Below are 16520 nucleotides of genomic sequence, written 5' to 3'. Positions count from 1 at the left end.
AACCATCTCAAGTGTTGTGATTACATATAAAATGTTAGAATTCTGGTAATTAGATTTGCATCACAACAATCAAGGTTCCTTTATTCCAGCTAATTGCCAGGCCCTGCAAGAGGCACTGGGGGTGCAGAACAATCAGGAATGGCTTTGTTCACAGCAAGCATAGCATGTGGACAAAAGGCTACCCAACAAAAAGCATCTAGCTGACTCCCCGGCCAGTCCCCTCTCTAAGAAATGGGGCAGGCCCATTTCTTAGATCTAACCATTGTTTAAAATTGCCTTCCTGAAACTTTTTTATTTGTATATAAGTGTCTATACATACTTAAATACTTTCTTAGGTGTTTTTAAAAAGCTTAATATATGTATATGCCTATGTCTATAGATAGAACTAAATCTAATCTATATCATATAAATATTGAGGCATATATAAATCTTGCTCTGCATCTCTTATTCTCAGGAGTGTCTTAGAGAGGTTTCCATATAACATACAGATTTATCATATTCTTTTGAACAACAAAATATTCAATAATATAGATAACCATAATTTACTCAGACTTCTAGAATATTTGAGGTTTTTCTATTTTGCTATTTTAAACCATGTTATAATGAACACCTTTGTACATATGTGTCTTAATACAATAGGACAGTATAAGTATGTTACACTATCTTGTATAGGCATATAGGTATGTTTTGAAATTTTGGTTACCTCTTCTGCCTTCATGGTTCAGTTCTATCCATTAAGCCTCAACTATGAATGTAAACCCCTGTCTCTATTGCTACAATTTCTTCATTTCATAAGAAATGCAAAAAAATAATGTTTATAAACAAAGAGAGCAGAAATCCTGAATTTTGCAATATGCATTAAATTAGATACTATATGCTAACTTGCATGCAGTTTGTCAGAACAATATTACAGTATATAAGCAAACCTACCCCAAAATAGCTTTGGCTAAGAACTTCAGCTTAAATCTTCTGCCCTGCTCTCTGACATAAAGCAATGATGTATCAATAACATATGGATGTATCATCTGAGGAAGAAAAGAGAATAAAATGAGTAATGTCTTATGCTAAAGGAAAAAACAACTGGGCTAGCAGGGTGGGGGAGAAGAGCCCAAGACTTTAGATTTGAGATAAATGGAACAGGCATTTATACTGAAAATACAAAGTCCTAAATCAGATACTCACTTTCAGTGCTCTGAGATCCAAATCTAAGGAGTGGCCCACTAACACAGCATCAGGAGGAAGCAGTGCTTTTAACTGCCTCTGTACATCTTTGAGTTTGGTCGTCACTGGGTTAAGAATCTTCTTCGTGATTCCTGAAAAGCTTTCAATAAAAAAAGAGAAATGGACAGGCGAGGATATTAACAAGTTTTCCTCTCTGGAAAGACATTTTAAAAATAACATTTTAAAAAATTATAGTTTATATATATATGCTTAGTGTCTAAAGTGACAAATAAGAATTAAAAATTAGTCATAATCCTATCACTCAGAGATGATCGCTTTTTACATTTTTATTAAATGTCCTTCCATACTTTTGATATAGATTCAGGTATATATTTAATTTTTATAAAAATGTAATCATAATGCATGAGCTGCTTTTTAACAAATCTATCCTTTGTAATATGTCATAAACACATTTTCATATCAATAAATCTATTTTAGCACATCCTTTTAAATGGTTACAGAGTGAGTATTCCATCATACAGATGCAACATATTTTAACTAATCCCTTACTTTCAGACATTTATATACCTACATTTTTGCAATACTGTGACAAACATGCTTGTGCATACAACTTTGCCACACGTGACTGTTCCCTAAGAATCTAATTGTCAAGTCTGCTAATAGGACAGTTATTTATCACTATCATTGCCTCTCTGTCCCTAAGTAGTCATGAATCCACCAGTGCCACTTCAATGGATGGGAACAGTAATGTTTCACTGGCTTCTTGCCTAGTCACTGTGTGTACATTCTGAAATTACATGCTAATCTTTGGAAAAGTAGACTAACATTTTGAGCTTCGAATTTCTGTTATGAAAAATAATAGTTTTGTTTGTGTTTTGGGGGTCAAGGCACATTAAGCTCTAACATCACTTGACTGCCAAATGATGATTTGCAGATTTTCAGATGAGGTCTTATCAGAAAGCAAAGCTCCAGCTGTTTGGCAGTTGTAGATACTGATTATAATTGGGAGATTCTGGAATAAGGAAGATAATATTCTGCTGACTTAGGTCACAAGAAGATTGAAGATCAAGAAGGGCAAGAGCATTATACACTGACATTGTGCAATTTCAGCATTAAAATATACCTATGTGATGCCCTAATCTTTGATAATACTTAAGTAGATAAAACCCAACTAAACTGAAGCTGTGGGCCATTCTTCTTAAGAATTATTCCATTCTAGTCTGATAGCTCTCAGAAGAGCTGAAGACAAGGTGAAAAATACCTGGTGAGGTAGTCCAGAATCTTATTTTCAGGTTTGACCAGTTCATCCATAACACAGCAGCCTCCTTCAGCAACCAGTGAGATGCGTGTTAGCTCTCTCCCCTTAGATGTGAGGCACTGAAAGACCAAGATGTAGTCAGTCTGCTGAACTGTGGAAGGTATTGCTTCCTCTTACTATTTGCACTATGTCAACTGCCATCTACTCTAATCTACCAGGGTCCCTGCAGCAATGGCACAAACTTGCTTACTAGAGGATCTAGTGTGAGTGAAATTAAAGCTGGGCAGGCTGCTGAATGTTACACTTAAGAGGATCAACACAGTGTAATTTGCACAAGGAAGATGAATGCAAATAGTATTAATAATTGTATCTACCATTTATGGAGTGTGTACTATATCCAGTATTATGCTAAATACCACTAATAGGTAATTTTTATTAAGCCCATTCTATTATCAGCTAGTGCTGTACTAAGCATTTTATATATGTCACTCTCATAATTACCTTTTGAGGTAGTCTTTATTATTACCCCCACTTCACAGAGGGAGAAGCCCAGGCTGATATGTTAGGGGAATTTGTCCAAGGTGACATAGCCACTAACAGGCAAGGACAGGATATACACCCTGATATGTCAGATTCTCAAGTTTTAGGTCTTAGTTACTCTATTAAGAATTGAGAAACTGTTTCCTGAGTACTGAAAGAGGATGCACTGTCTTTGAAAAGAGGCTTACTACAATTAGATAAAGCAAAGCATGAGGGGAACTTAAGGAGAGAAATCCTACTTCTGGTCTTCAAGGTGTAAAACTAAGCCAAACCAACAATTAAGGCAAAGTCCTCATAGAACCAACAACAAAATACTTGTTCAAACACAAGGAATCAACTTATAGTAATGTGCAAAGACTTGATTAAACATAGTAACTAGTTGGAAAACTTATGTGATTTTTTTTTTTTTTCCTGAGATGGAGTCTCGCTCTGTCACCAGGCTGGAGTACAGTGGCGCAATCTTGGCACACTGCAATCTCTGCCTCCTGGGTTCAAACGATTCTCCTGCCTCAGCCTCCCGAGTACCTGGGACTACAGGTGCGCACCAGCATGCCCAGGTAATTTTTTGTATTTTTAGTAGAGATGGGGTTTCACCATGTTGGCCAGGATGGTCTTGATCTCCTGACCTCATGATCCACCCACCTCGGCCTCCCAAAGTGCTGGGATTACAGGTGTGAGCCACTGCACCCAGCCACTTATGGGATATTTATTCTTTATCCTGGAATACAGATCTAAGTTTTCTAAAGTATGAGTAAAAGGACCTACTTTCAGCTATTAAAACAGAATACTAGAAATGAATGTATTCGTTCATTGGTGCAATAGACTCAAGAAATCATTTTCTACTAGACCTCAGCTTGTAACACTCCAATTGAAAAATCAAAAGTAGTACGTGCCATTTCACAGTCAAGTCCAAAGAGAGGACTATTGTCTGCTATAGAACCATTACATTTGGTAAGTAAAAAGTTTTCACACTCAGGAAAACCTAGGAAAAAAGGAAGAAAATATTTGCCTTTAGAATAGAGATGGTAAACATCACCCTTAGATTCAAGCAGGTAAAACTAAAATACTAGATATTTTAGTCAGATATGTCAGTATGTTAGACACTTGAAATACAAAGACTAAATAAGATACAATCTCTGTCCTCAAGTTTTTCTCCATCTACTCATTTTTATATTGAAAGAATAACTTAGGCTTGCTGTTAGGAGGAGATTCTGGGGCTTGAACTTCCTGGCAGTTGCCAAGTAACAATTTTTCCTCCTCATGAGAAAAGAGATAACTAAATCATGGCTAAACTCAAAGTCATTAGGCCCTTTCCATGTCAGCGCTAAGAAAGAATGAATAAAGTATGCAAATAACTGTATGTGAAATCTTTCTTTCCTAAATACAGGAAGAGAAAATAGGAATGAGATTCCATCATAATAGAGATCTAAAAGATTTCACAGCAGGAAGCAAGTTTAAGTAACATTCACCATACATGTCCCTCCACCCAACTCAACCCTCAAGATTCCTCTGAAACATCTATTCAGAGCCTTGCCTGCATTTTCTGGAATCACATGTTTCCTACAGAGGCTCAGCTACAGACTTAAGGTACTCCCTCTATTTGTGTACCCTGAGTCAATAACCATGCATATTTAGCTCAGAGACCCAAAAGCATCTGAATTGTTGAAGACTTCTACCTTCAGGCAGAGGCTGGAGCAGTAAAGGTAACATCTAAATCTTGTTTGACAAGGAACAAAGGGGGCTAGGCAAACCTTTGACTGATTTCTGATTCCCAGTACTGTGAAATTTCCAACTAATCGCAATTAAAAGAATCAAAATATGGTCTATCCCAGAGAAGAAAGGCAGCCCCAAATCTCAGAGACACTATACTTGCAGCCTACCTTATCTATATTATCAGTGGTGTTTTATAGGTGTCAGCAGTACTGCCCTTACTACGTGCTCATGAGACAGTAGTGCAACCTCAAGAAAAAGATGGTTATAAATATGTTAAAATAAATAGAGAAAAAGCCATCTATAAAATGGAGTTAAAATTTAGTTCATATATCATAGGATTGCCAGTTAATGTACAAAAAAACACTTAGTATGGTGCCTGGGACCTATAAAACACATCCACACCAACTTAAAAAAATAAATTAAAAAAATAAAATTTATGCATCCAGAATATAAGAACTCCAATAATTCCATGATAAAATACAGCCCAATTTAAAAATGGACAAAGGATCCGAATAGACATTTCTCTGAAGCTATACAAATGACTAATAAGCACATGAAAAGTTGCTCAAAATCATCAGCCAACAGACACATGCAAATCAAAATCACAATGAGACACCACTTCATAGCCACTAGGATGGATATATTCAAACAAGATAATAACAAATGTTGGCAAGAATGTGCAGGAACTGGAAACTTCGTATGTTGCTGGTGGGAATGTAAAATGGTATGGCTGCTTTCACAGACTGACAGTGCCTCAAAAGGTTAAACACAGAGTTATCATGTGACCCAGCAATTATACTCCTAGGTATATACCCAACAGAAATGAAAGCATGTGTCCACACAAAAAACTTGTACTTGAATGTTCATAGCAGCATTATTCATAATAACTAAAAAGTGGAAACAACTCAAATGTCCATCACCCAATGAACAGTCTATCCAATGGCAGTATCATTAAGCAGTGAAAATAAATGTAGTACTGATGCATGCTACAATATGGATGAACCTTGAGAACATTATGCTAAGTTAAAGAAGCCAGTCACAAAGACCACATATTGCACATCCACTTACAGGAAATATCCAGAATGGGTAAATCTATATATAGAAAACAGATTAACGGTTGTCAAAGGCTCAGGAGTTGGAGGGAAATTATACTATAGGGTTTCTTTTGGGATGATAGAAGTGTTCTAAAATTGTGGTGATGGCTGTACAACTCTATGAAGATAGTAAAAAATACTTAATTGTAACCTTAAGTGGGTGAAATGTGTGGTATGTTAAATTATATCTCATTTTAAAAAAAGGAAATTTAATTATCATTGCTATAATTAGGAGGTAACAAAGAAAATAAAATGAAATCAAAGTACTTTTATTAAATTCTTGCTATATAATTGACCAAGGCTCTGAGCCTAGACCTGCTCTATTTGTTAAAGAAATGTGGGGGCAGTGTGGGAGGAGAATTAGAAGTATTGGAAAAGTGTTAAAATATTAAAGACATACTAACTGTTTTTAATATAAAGAAATGAAAGAAAACTGAATGAAAAGGAAAGGGAATAACTTTCTCATTAAATATTATTTCAATGCTCTTCAATGTCACATTCATGTACTACCTAAAATCATCACTTTGCCAATCACAATATACATCACACACTTTGGGATACACTGTGCTTAAGATATTTCCTCATTAATAGAAGATGAAATAAGAATAAGCCATTCAGAAAACAGCCAGATAAATCAATCTCCAACAGTAGTATTTAAATAAGCTGTTAGATATTTTTACATTGTTGGCAATATCAGATTAGGCCTAAGCCAACCTTGTAATGGAAAGTGAAACGTTCTCATTTCCTCCTTTGTCAGAAGGCATCTGGTCAAGCCCACTTTCTTAGAGCCATACTTTTGAATGATGGGGTCATTCTGAAGGTTGATGGTGGCTTTTGCATTAGAAGGTAAAGGCCCTAAAAGAAAAACAATTGAACGTATATTAGAATGTGTATTTAAGAACCCTAGAAGACATGTCTCCTGAGGTTGCATAGGCTAAGCACAGGGAAGATCAAAAGATGTATAAAACTCAGCCCCAACCATTTAGGGGCTTGCAATCTATTACAATTATAGGAACACAGAGAGGCAGGGCATGGTGGCTCATGCCTGTAATCCCAGCACTTTGGGAGGCGGAGGCAGGTGGATTACGAGGTCAGGAGATCGAGACCATCCTGGTTAACATGGTGAAACCCTGTCTCTACTAAAAATACAAAAACAAAATTAGCCGGGCATGGTGGTGGGCGTCTGTAGTCCCAGCTACTTAGGAGGCTGAGGTGGGAGAATGGCGTGAACCCAAGAGGCAGAGCTTGCAGTGAGCCAAGATCGCGCCACTGCACTCCAGCCTGGGTGACAGAGCAAGACTCTGTCTCAAAACTAAACAAAACAAAAAAAAAAAAAACACTGAGAAAATGAAGTCCCAAACGAGCTAAAACAATAAAGGGATAGGAGGAAGAATATACTTTACACTGGAGTGTCAGAGATCAAGAAAGGAAAAGATTAACTGAGTCTTAAAAAAACACAGAATTCAGATAGTTGGTATATTCAACCTGTTCTTTACAGTGCCTGTCACTCCCTTACGGTTCATTCTAGCTAAATATACTCCACCCTCAGCCACCTATTTAAGCAGCAAAAGCTTGTTCTTTAACCAGGGACCATTACTGATTGGATTAAGGGTATGACCCGGCTCAAGAGAGGTCATCTATAGATTGACCAATGACTTGATATTCCTTATCAAGACATGCTCTTAAAAGGAAAAATCAGTTGATCAGACTGCCTGCTTTAAGAATTTTCACTAAAAAATATAAAGAACTGGGCTAGTTACAGTGGTTCACACCTGTAATTCCAGCACTTTGGGAGGCTGAGATAGGCAGAACACTTGAGGTCAGGAGTTCAAGACCAGCCTAACCAACATGGTGAAACCCAATATCTACTAAAAACACGAAAATTAGCCAGGTGTGGTGGCATGCACCTGTAATTCCAGCTATTCAGGAGGCTGAGGCACAAGAATTGCTTGAACTTGGGAGGTGGAGGTTGCAGTGAGCAGAGATTGTGTCATTGCACTCCAGCTTGGGCAACAGAGCAAGGCTCTGTCTCAAAAATATATATATATATATATTATATATATATATATAGAGAGAGAGAGAGAGACAGCGAGAACTGACTAGTCAGAAGAGGAAAATACACACACAGGTAAGTAGATGCTATGAGAGGGTTGGAGAAAATCTCTTCACTAGGGGCACTTAGGTTCCTGCTGGCTTTCTACCCACATATATCCTTCTTCAAACAATACTTGCTCAAGATGGCCTAAGTGAGTAGTTGGTCCTTGTGAGGAAAAGAGCCAAAGTATCATAAGTAGAAGAGGGCATTCCAGGTAAGACAGAAACGTAGAGTAAACTTGGTTTGGCAGTAGACCAGTGATGAAGAAAAAAAAGTCTGTGCAAGAGACAAGTATAGGAAACAAAGTTGAGAGAAGAGGATAATTTTCATCCACCATTCAATACATAATGGGAAGCCACAAAAAGTTCCTGAAAGTGGAAGTGACATAATTAAAGCAGTGTTTTAAGAAACATCAACCTCAAAGATTTGTAAAAAATGGAGTAGAGGCTGGGTGCATGGCATGCCTGTAATCCCAGCACTTTGGGAGGCCAAGGCAAGAGGATTGCTTGAGTCCAGGAGATTGAGACCACCCTAGGCAACAGAGCAAGACCCAGTCTCTACCAAAACAAAAACTGGTCAGGCATGGTAGTGCATGACTGCAAGTCTTAGCTACTCAGGAGGCTGAGGCAGGAGGATGGCTTGAATGTAGGAGTTTGAGACTGCAGTGAGCTTAGATTGTGCCACTGCACTTCAGCCTGGGCAACAGAGGGAGATCCTGTCTCTAGATTTTTTTTTTTTTTGGAGACGGAGTTTTGCTCTTGTTGCCCAGGCTGGAGTGCAACGGCGCAATCTCGGTTCACCGTAACCTCTGCCTCCCAGGTTCAAGTGATTCTCCTGCCTCAGCCTCCTGAGTAGCTGGGATTACAGGCATGCACCACCACACCCAGCTAATTTTGTATTTTTAGTAGAGATGGGATTGTTCCATGTTGGTCAGGCTGGTCTCGAACTCCCGACCTCAGGTAATCCACCCACCTGAGCCTCCCAAAGTGCTTGGATTATAGGCATGAGCAACTGCACCTGGCCTAAATTTTTTAATATACATAAAGAAAGAAAGAAAGAAAGACAATGAAGTAGAAAGAGGCTAGAAAGGGCTTTACAGTAATTCTGGCCAAAAAATTATGAGCATCTGCTAGAGGCAGAAATACCATTTGACCCAGCAATTCTGTTGCTGGGTATATTCTAAAGGAATATAAATCGTTCTGTTATGAAGATACATGCAGGTGGAAAAGACATGGAATCAACCCAAATGCCCATCAATGATAGATCGGATAAAGAAAATGTGGTACATATACACCATGAATACTACGCAGCCACAAAAAGGAATGAGATCACGTCCTTTGCAGAGACATGGATGGAACTGGAAGCCGTTATTCTCAGCAAACACAGAAACAGAAAACCAAATACCACATATTCTCACTTATAAGAGGGAGCTGAATGGTGAAAACACATGGACACATGGGGAGTAAACAACACACATTTCGGGTTGTCAGAGGGGTTGGTGGAGGTAGAGCATCAGGAAGAATAGTTGATGGAGGCTGAGCTTAATACCTAGGTGATTGGTTGATCTGTGTACTAAACCACCACATCACACATTTACCTATGTAACAAACCTACGCATCATGCGCATGTACCCCGGAACTAAATGTTGAAGAAAGAAGGCCAAGTGCAGTGGCTCATGCCTGTAATCTCAGCACTATGAGAGGCTGAGGCGGGTGATCACTTGAAGTCAGGAGCTCAAGACCAGCCTGGTCAAACATGGTGAAATTCTGTCACTACTAAAAATACAAAAATTAGCTGGTGTGGTGGTGCCTGCCTGTAGTTCCAGCTACTGAGGAGACTGAGGCACAAAAATCACTTGAACCCAGGTGGCAGAGGTTGCAGTGAGCCAGGATCATCCCACTGCACTCCAGCCTAGGCAACAGAGCAAGACTCTGTCTCAAAAAAAAGTTGTTACCAGCATCCGAATTAAGATAGTGAAAGGGATGGAGGAAAAGGGATATATATAAAACATACACAAAAAACTGGTAGAACATGGTGAAAAAAAACTCAATTCAGCCAGCAAAATATTTAAATATTTATCTATAACTTTATTATATACCCGGCACTGTTTTGGCCACTAGGAATTTCCCAATGCACAAAACCAATAAAATTCCTCATGAAATTTAACTTCTAGTTGGAAATATGGATAATAAACAAATAAATATGTAATATATCAGGTAAGATAAGGGCTTTGAAGAAAAGGAAGAGAAAAGGATAGGAAATGTTGGGGCAGGAAAAGGGTTATTGTCTTATGTTTTTTATAGGATGATCTGAGAAGGTCTCTGTTAAATTGACATCTGAATAGAGATTTATAGGAGCAAAGGGAATTAGGCATGCAGACAGATTGGGGATAGGGAGCCAAAAGAAAATCGTAAAATTCAACACTGGTGTCTTAGAGAAAAATGACACCAACAAGAGGGAATATGAAGAGCCCATTACTTGAGGATGAGAAAAATGCTTTTAGCTATGTTGTGACTGAGGACAGTAGAATATCCAAATAGCAATTGGAATATTCAGCAGGCAGTTGAGAATGCAGGCCTGCAAGCTAGGGCATCAGACCTAGAGATAATGATATAGGAGTCATTCAAAGAAAACTAATAGGTGAACTTGGCAAAAACAGACGAATACTCCAAAGGAAAGACTGATTAACAAAGATCAGAGTGCGAGGGACTATGCCTTGGGGACTGTGATATTTAGCATGGGAAGATGAAGTGAAATACTTAAGAGGATAGACAAGTTGCCATAACCTCTCTGGCTCCTCAAGGCCTACAGAATAAAATCCAAATTCTTTTGGCATGGCATTCAAAGCCTGCAGGTTGTCTCTCTGTGGCTGGTACAGAATATAAAAATAAAAAATGAAATAAAAATAAAGCCTGCAGGGTGTGGCTTTAATCTGCCTTTCCAGCTTTGTCTCTCATCACTGCCTCCTCCTATTCTCAGCATGCCCAACAAGCTGTACTCTTCAAACATGTCAAATTTCTTTTTCCTGATTACATCTTTTCTTTCACAACGTGATGTTTTTGCTTGAACCTAGAATCTCATAATGATTACTCTGTGATTTAATCACAGATGTTTAAAATACAATGCAGATCAAATCAAATACAACTGCAGATCAAAAATGGGCATCCATGAGAAGAAGAGAACAATGGAAGGATAGAAAATTAGAAGTGGGGATTAGGACAGAGGATAATACAAGCACATTTCTAGAGGAGATAAGAAATCAAGTTACTCCTCACTACTTTTTCAACACTGGTTGATATTATTCAATTAATTTCTGAACACAAAATACAGTATCATCGAACAATACCTAACCTTACTATATGCAATGAACTCTGATAAGTCCTATACTATTCTATCACTCACCTCCTGGCAAAACCAAAAAGGTTAGCTAAAACTTGCTCATCGGACACAACCCATAGTTTGAAAAACACTGCTATCATGAATCTTGCAGCTGGCTAGTATCTAAACCTCCTGCCTATTTATTCTTCACTGTGAGTAGTATCAGCAAGTATCCCTTATATTAGTCAAAGGCATGATCTTCCTTCCCACCTGTACACTGGTGGGTACAAAGACCCAGTGACAGTTTAGAAATTATTCAGAGTAATTCATAACAGTCCAATGTTAGTGATACCCAGGTATCCTTAGCTATCTAACCAGATGGTTTCTGAGGCATGAACCCTGGCTGTGGTTCCTGCTATCTAACCTCCCTGGGTACCTGCCCAGTTTTCCTTAAAAAAACTATTCTTGTGGCCCAGGTATGGTGGCTCATGCCTATAATCCCAGCACTTTGGGAAGACAAGGTGGGTAGATCACTTGAGCTTAGGAGTTTGAGACCAGCCTGGGCAGCACAGTGGAGCCCCATTTCTTAAAAAAAAAAAAAAAAAAAATTAGCTGGGAATGTGGCATGTGCCTGTAGTTCCCCAGCTACTCAGGAGGCTGAGGTGGGAGGACTGCTTGAGTTTGGGAGGTCAAGGCTGCAGTGAGCTGTGTGATCATAGCACTGCACTTATGCCTGGGTGACAAGAGTGAGACCCCATCTCAAAAAAACAAAAATTGTTTTTGTGCTTAAGTTAGTTAGAATTGAGTTCTGTTGTGCTAAACCTACTTACAATCATATCCACATCTTTTAGAGTGAGCAAATCATCAAACCAGCATCATAGCTATACCTTCCATTGTCTTGGGCAGATCTCCAGCTCTTTGTTTTGTTTGTAGCCCAACAATATCAGCTAGAAAATCAGATGATGGTGGAGGCAAGCGGAATTTCTGAAAATATATTAACAGGTTTTAAAAAAATGGTTGAACAGCTAAAATACTGTGAAAGGCCTGGACTTTTATTGTCAGCTCAGTGCTTTTATAGACAGTAATTGTTAGCATTTTAAAATGAGAACTGTTTCCTTAATATAGAAAAGTGACTAAGTAAATGAAGCCACACAACGCTAACCGATCCCTGTGATTATACATCGTAAAAAAGACAAACTTTAAAGAAACGTACAACTTAGACAAGAAAAGTCCCTTTGTATTTTCAAAGTTCTTCCAAATCTATTATTTCATTGGAAAGCATGCCATTGCCATCAGAACAGATGGTACCACAGGGCAAAAAGGTTGAGAGCTTCAGCTTCAGGTTCACCTGGGCTTAAATTTCAGCGCTACCACTTACAGGCCAGAACTTGGGCAAGTTACTCAGTTTCTCACATACAAAATGGAAATTAAAAAGTATCTATTTATAAGACTATTGTGATAACTGAAGATGGTATGTGTAGCATGTGGTCCATGGTTAATAGAGAGCCTGACACACAGGGAGTGCTCAATAAATGAAAGCAAAAAAAGAAAATGGTGACCCAGGGACGTTAAATTAGGTCTCACCAACTCAAATGCCTTCAGGAATAAATGGATGAAATGGGTCACTAGGAAATGGAAGAGGCTATGGGAAAATGGAAAGCAGGTGCCTCTTTTTAAAGATGACAACTGCTATTCAGTTCCATATACTGTTTTAAGGGTGCCCAATCTTGTGATTTTTTTAAAGAGAGGCAGAAAACACAGCTTGTATATATATTTTATAATTTTTGAAAACATCATAGCCCAAATAAAATAGAACAATATCAACCTAGGAGCTACAGATTATAACCTGGGAATAAGTGTTTGCCTAGATTTCCAAAGAAAATCAGAGACAAATCTACATGAGGCTTCTAAGGTCCTTTTGCTTTATATATCCCCTACTGTTTGTTCAGTTAGGTTTCCAAGGAGCATGGTCCCTGACACATGTATTAGTCTCAGAATGGGAGGACAGACTCAGCCCCTAGTGCAAAGTTTTCTTAACTTACATGTCTGAATGCTTTTCGAAGACATCCAAATTCCAAATAGAACCTGTAAAAGTGTAGCTGACTCATTCCCTGCAGAACAAAAACCACTACGTTGTTTAGGTGGTTTTGATGAAAAAGCTGGCACCAGCTGCCGAGAAATCAAACCAACACAGTTAAGAGAGATGGCCTTAAGTCAGTTACAGGCATATAGAGGGGAAATAGGGAAGAAGGAGCAGGAAAAGCAGTGCGTGAGAGTTAATAGAATTTATCATCATTCACTATCTGCCTGAAACTGGAAGACAGCCATTATTGCACAGAATTCAAATAAAGATCCATAGAGATAAATACTTATTGCATTCAAATCAAGTAAAATACCAAGCAAAACACAATGCATTTAAATTCACTGTCCTATTGATTAAGATTTGTTTGGAATCAAACAAAGTCATCCCTAAGATCCCAACCTACTCTGCAGTCCTTCCTAAGCCAGGTAATCAAATGGCTGGCTTTAAGAATTTCAGTTTTGGCCGGGCACGGTGGCTCACGCCTGTAATCCCAGCACTTTGGGAGGCCAAGGCAGGCGGATGACTTGAGGTCAGGAGTTCAAGACCAACCTGGGCAACATGGTGAAACTCCATCTCTACTAAAAAAAAATACAAAAAATTAGCTGGGAGTGGTGGTGTGTGCCTATAATCCTAGTTACTCTGGAGGCTGAGGCAAGAGAATCACTTGAACCTGGGAGGTGGAGGTTGCACTGAGCGGAGATTGTGCTGCTGCATTCCAGCCTGGGTGACAGAGCGAGACTGCATCTCAAAAAAAAAAAAAAGGTTAAATCCTGCTCCACCCGTTTTTGTAAATAAGACTATTGAACTACAGTCGTGCTTATTTGTCTGTGTGGGCTACAATGGCCAAGTTGGGTAGTTGCAATAGAGACATAAAACCTACCAAAAAAAAAAAGTTTTAGATAAACTGACAGACTGATGGCTGTAATTGTTGATGGAGAAGATAGTTCTCAAAGTAGCTAGCCAATTCATAACAACCTCTCCCTGAAAGATGTGTGTATTATTTGTATACAAAATATTTTTCATAAGACACTTAATAATGGCACCAACAATATCAAAATAGTAAGATTCTCTTTTTTTTTTTTGTAGGGACTGGGTCTCGCTATGTTGCCCAGGCTGGTCTCAGACTCCAGAACTCAAGCAATCCTCCCACCTTGGCCTCCCAAAGTGCTGGGGATTACAGGTGTGAGCCACTTGCCTGGGCTCTCTTTGTCCTTTATTTGTAAAAGAAAGAAAAAAGATTAACTAGAATTCTTCACAAATCATTGTTATTTCAACTGAGTCTGCATCAGGTGAAACAAACTAAAATACCTATAGTAGCCAGACAGATACTGTAAATACGGGAAGCAGGCCAGGTAGGACATTGGAGTATACATGTCCCATATAATGGGGGAGACCACCACTCAGCTTTGACAAATTGTTGCCATGTGGGAATATAGGGATAGCTGCCATTTTTGAGTTTTGGGAAGAAGAAAAGGTAGATTTTTATATAGGAATTTCCAGAATTAACACTTGGCAGACATCATGAAAAAATTTAGGACGTGCTGTAGAGCAAAAAAATAATGTTGATAAGCCAGTTTGAAACCTCTGGTTTGAATGATAGAGCCTTGGGAGAGGTAAAAAAAAAAAAAAAAAAAAAAGAAAAAGAAAAAAGAAACCTGTGGTCAATACCCACCATTTAAGTTCATTTCATACCTGGGTTTTGGAACACTGGATTTGCCCAGAACTGCATACTTCAGCAATTCACACAGCTGGTCATGGGTTACTTCACAGTTGTCAGTAAATAAAATGGTAGATAAGCGGGCTTTCTGCAAAGATTAATCAGGGCATAGCAAACAATTATTGGTTATCAAGAATACCAACAAAGTGAGTTATTAAATTATTCTAGCTTCTGATTACTTTAACATCCAGGTATATTCTAACATAAGGAAGTTCTAATTAATTGAAAATGATGGTATAAAATAACAATATGTGGTAGGTATGACATTATTAATAAAATATTGAACTATCATTGACACAAAATCTGAACTATAGATACTTGGTTACATGCCAGGAATAGGATAAATAAAACATAATTCATGCTCTCAAAGAGTCCATTCTACTAGGAGGAAAAAGCAATAGCTAATTCCAACATAGTGTGGGTAAGTGCTAATACAAAGGTATGAGAACAAGGAGTCTAACTGCTTTAGGGGTCAGAGAGTTTGGGGAAGGCTACTGAGATGAAAATACTGAGGCTAAGCCTTGAAAATGAGTCTACCCTGTTGGCGGGAACATCACATTCAACATGTAGTATAGCTTGGCAAGGAGCCAAGATTGCATGTTGCATAGTAGTGGAGGTACAAGGAGAGGGAAGCAGGAGTCAGATCATAGATCAATGCAGCCTAAGCTAATGAATGAGAATTTATCCCTGGGCAACAAGAGTTCAGTCAAGCTCCCAATCCCTTTAAAAAGGCTTTGAACTTATACTTGTTTTTGTTTTTTCTTTTCTGAGATAGAGTCTCACTCTGTCACCCAGGATGGAGTGCAGTGGCACTATCTTGGCTCACTACAACCTCTGTCTCCCAGGTTCAAGTGATCCTCCTACCTCAGTGTCCTGAGTAGCTGGGACCACACATTAGCTGGGACCACAGATGTGTGCCACCACACCTGGCTAATTTTTTTTGTATTTCTGGTAGAGATGGGTTTTCACCATGTCACCCAGGCTGGTCCTGAGCTTAAGCCATCTGTTCTCCTCAGCCTCCCAAAGTGCTGGCATGAGCCCCCACGCCCAACCTACAGTCACCACACCCAGCCTATATTTGTTTATTAAAGTAATTCGTGTTTGTTATAAAAGATTCAATAATAGAGAAGTGTAAAATAAATGATACACAATAGAGAAATAAAAATAAAAGTCACCTCAGAGATAATTAAAATAAAAGTACAACTCAAAGGTAATCACCAGTTTCCTTTTGGTCTGCGAAGCAGCAGAGTATAGCGATTAGAAGCTCAAGCCCTAGAGTCATACTACCTGAGTTCAAACACCAGGCTCTATCATCTTGGACCAGTGCCATAGCCTTTCTAGGACTCAGTTTCTTCATCTAGAGAGTAATTATAATTTTATTTCATTAAATAATTGGGAGGACGAATGAAATAGTTCAAGTACAATGTACTGAGGCTAGTGCCTGATACAAGTACTTAATAAACATCAGATATTATTGCTAATTTCTTCCCATGGTCTTAAGTTAATATTAAACTCTTATA

At 38.6% G+C, this 16520-nt stretch overlaps 1 protein-coding gene across 6 annotated transcripts in view; it reads right to left on the bottom strand.

Annotated features, from left to right (window-relative positions):
• The window catches only part of REXO5 (RNA exonuclease 5), a 43485-nt gene that overhangs the window by 21802 nt on the left and 5163 nt on the right, over nt 1–16520 (bottom strand). For 4 of the 6 annotated variants that reach the window (XM_007987253.3, XM_007987235.3, XM_037989770.2 and 1 more), the window contains 8 exons: nt 14976–15088; nt 13243–13369; nt 12088–12184; nt 6502–6642; nt 3874–3962; nt 2444–2559; nt 1183–1321; nt 931–1025 (listed from right to left, as the gene is read on the bottom strand). In XM_007987253.3, coding sequence (XP_007985444.1) covers nt 931–1025; nt 1183–1321; nt 2444–2559; nt 3874–3962; nt 6502–6642; nt 12088–12184; nt 13243–13369; nt 14976–15088 — 917 coding nt within the window. Of the gene's footprint in view, nt 1–930; nt 1026–1182; nt 1322–2443; nt 2560–3873; nt 3963–6501; nt 6643–12087; nt 12185–13242; nt 13370–14975; nt 15089–16520 lie in introns of those variants that run through there. The other 2 variants (XM_007987274.3, XM_073015215.1) reach the window with 2 other exon arrangements.

The sequence above is a fragment of the Chlorocebus sabaeus genome, chromosome 5 (genome assembly GCF_047675955.1).
Source record: "Chlorocebus sabaeus isolate Y175 chromosome 5, mChlSab1.0.hap1, whole genome shotgun sequence".
Classification (NCBI taxonomy): domain Eukaryota; kingdom Metazoa; phylum Chordata; class Mammalia; order Primates; family Cercopithecidae; genus Chlorocebus; species Chlorocebus sabaeus.
This window is presented reverse-complemented; position numbering and strand designations above follow the sequence as displayed.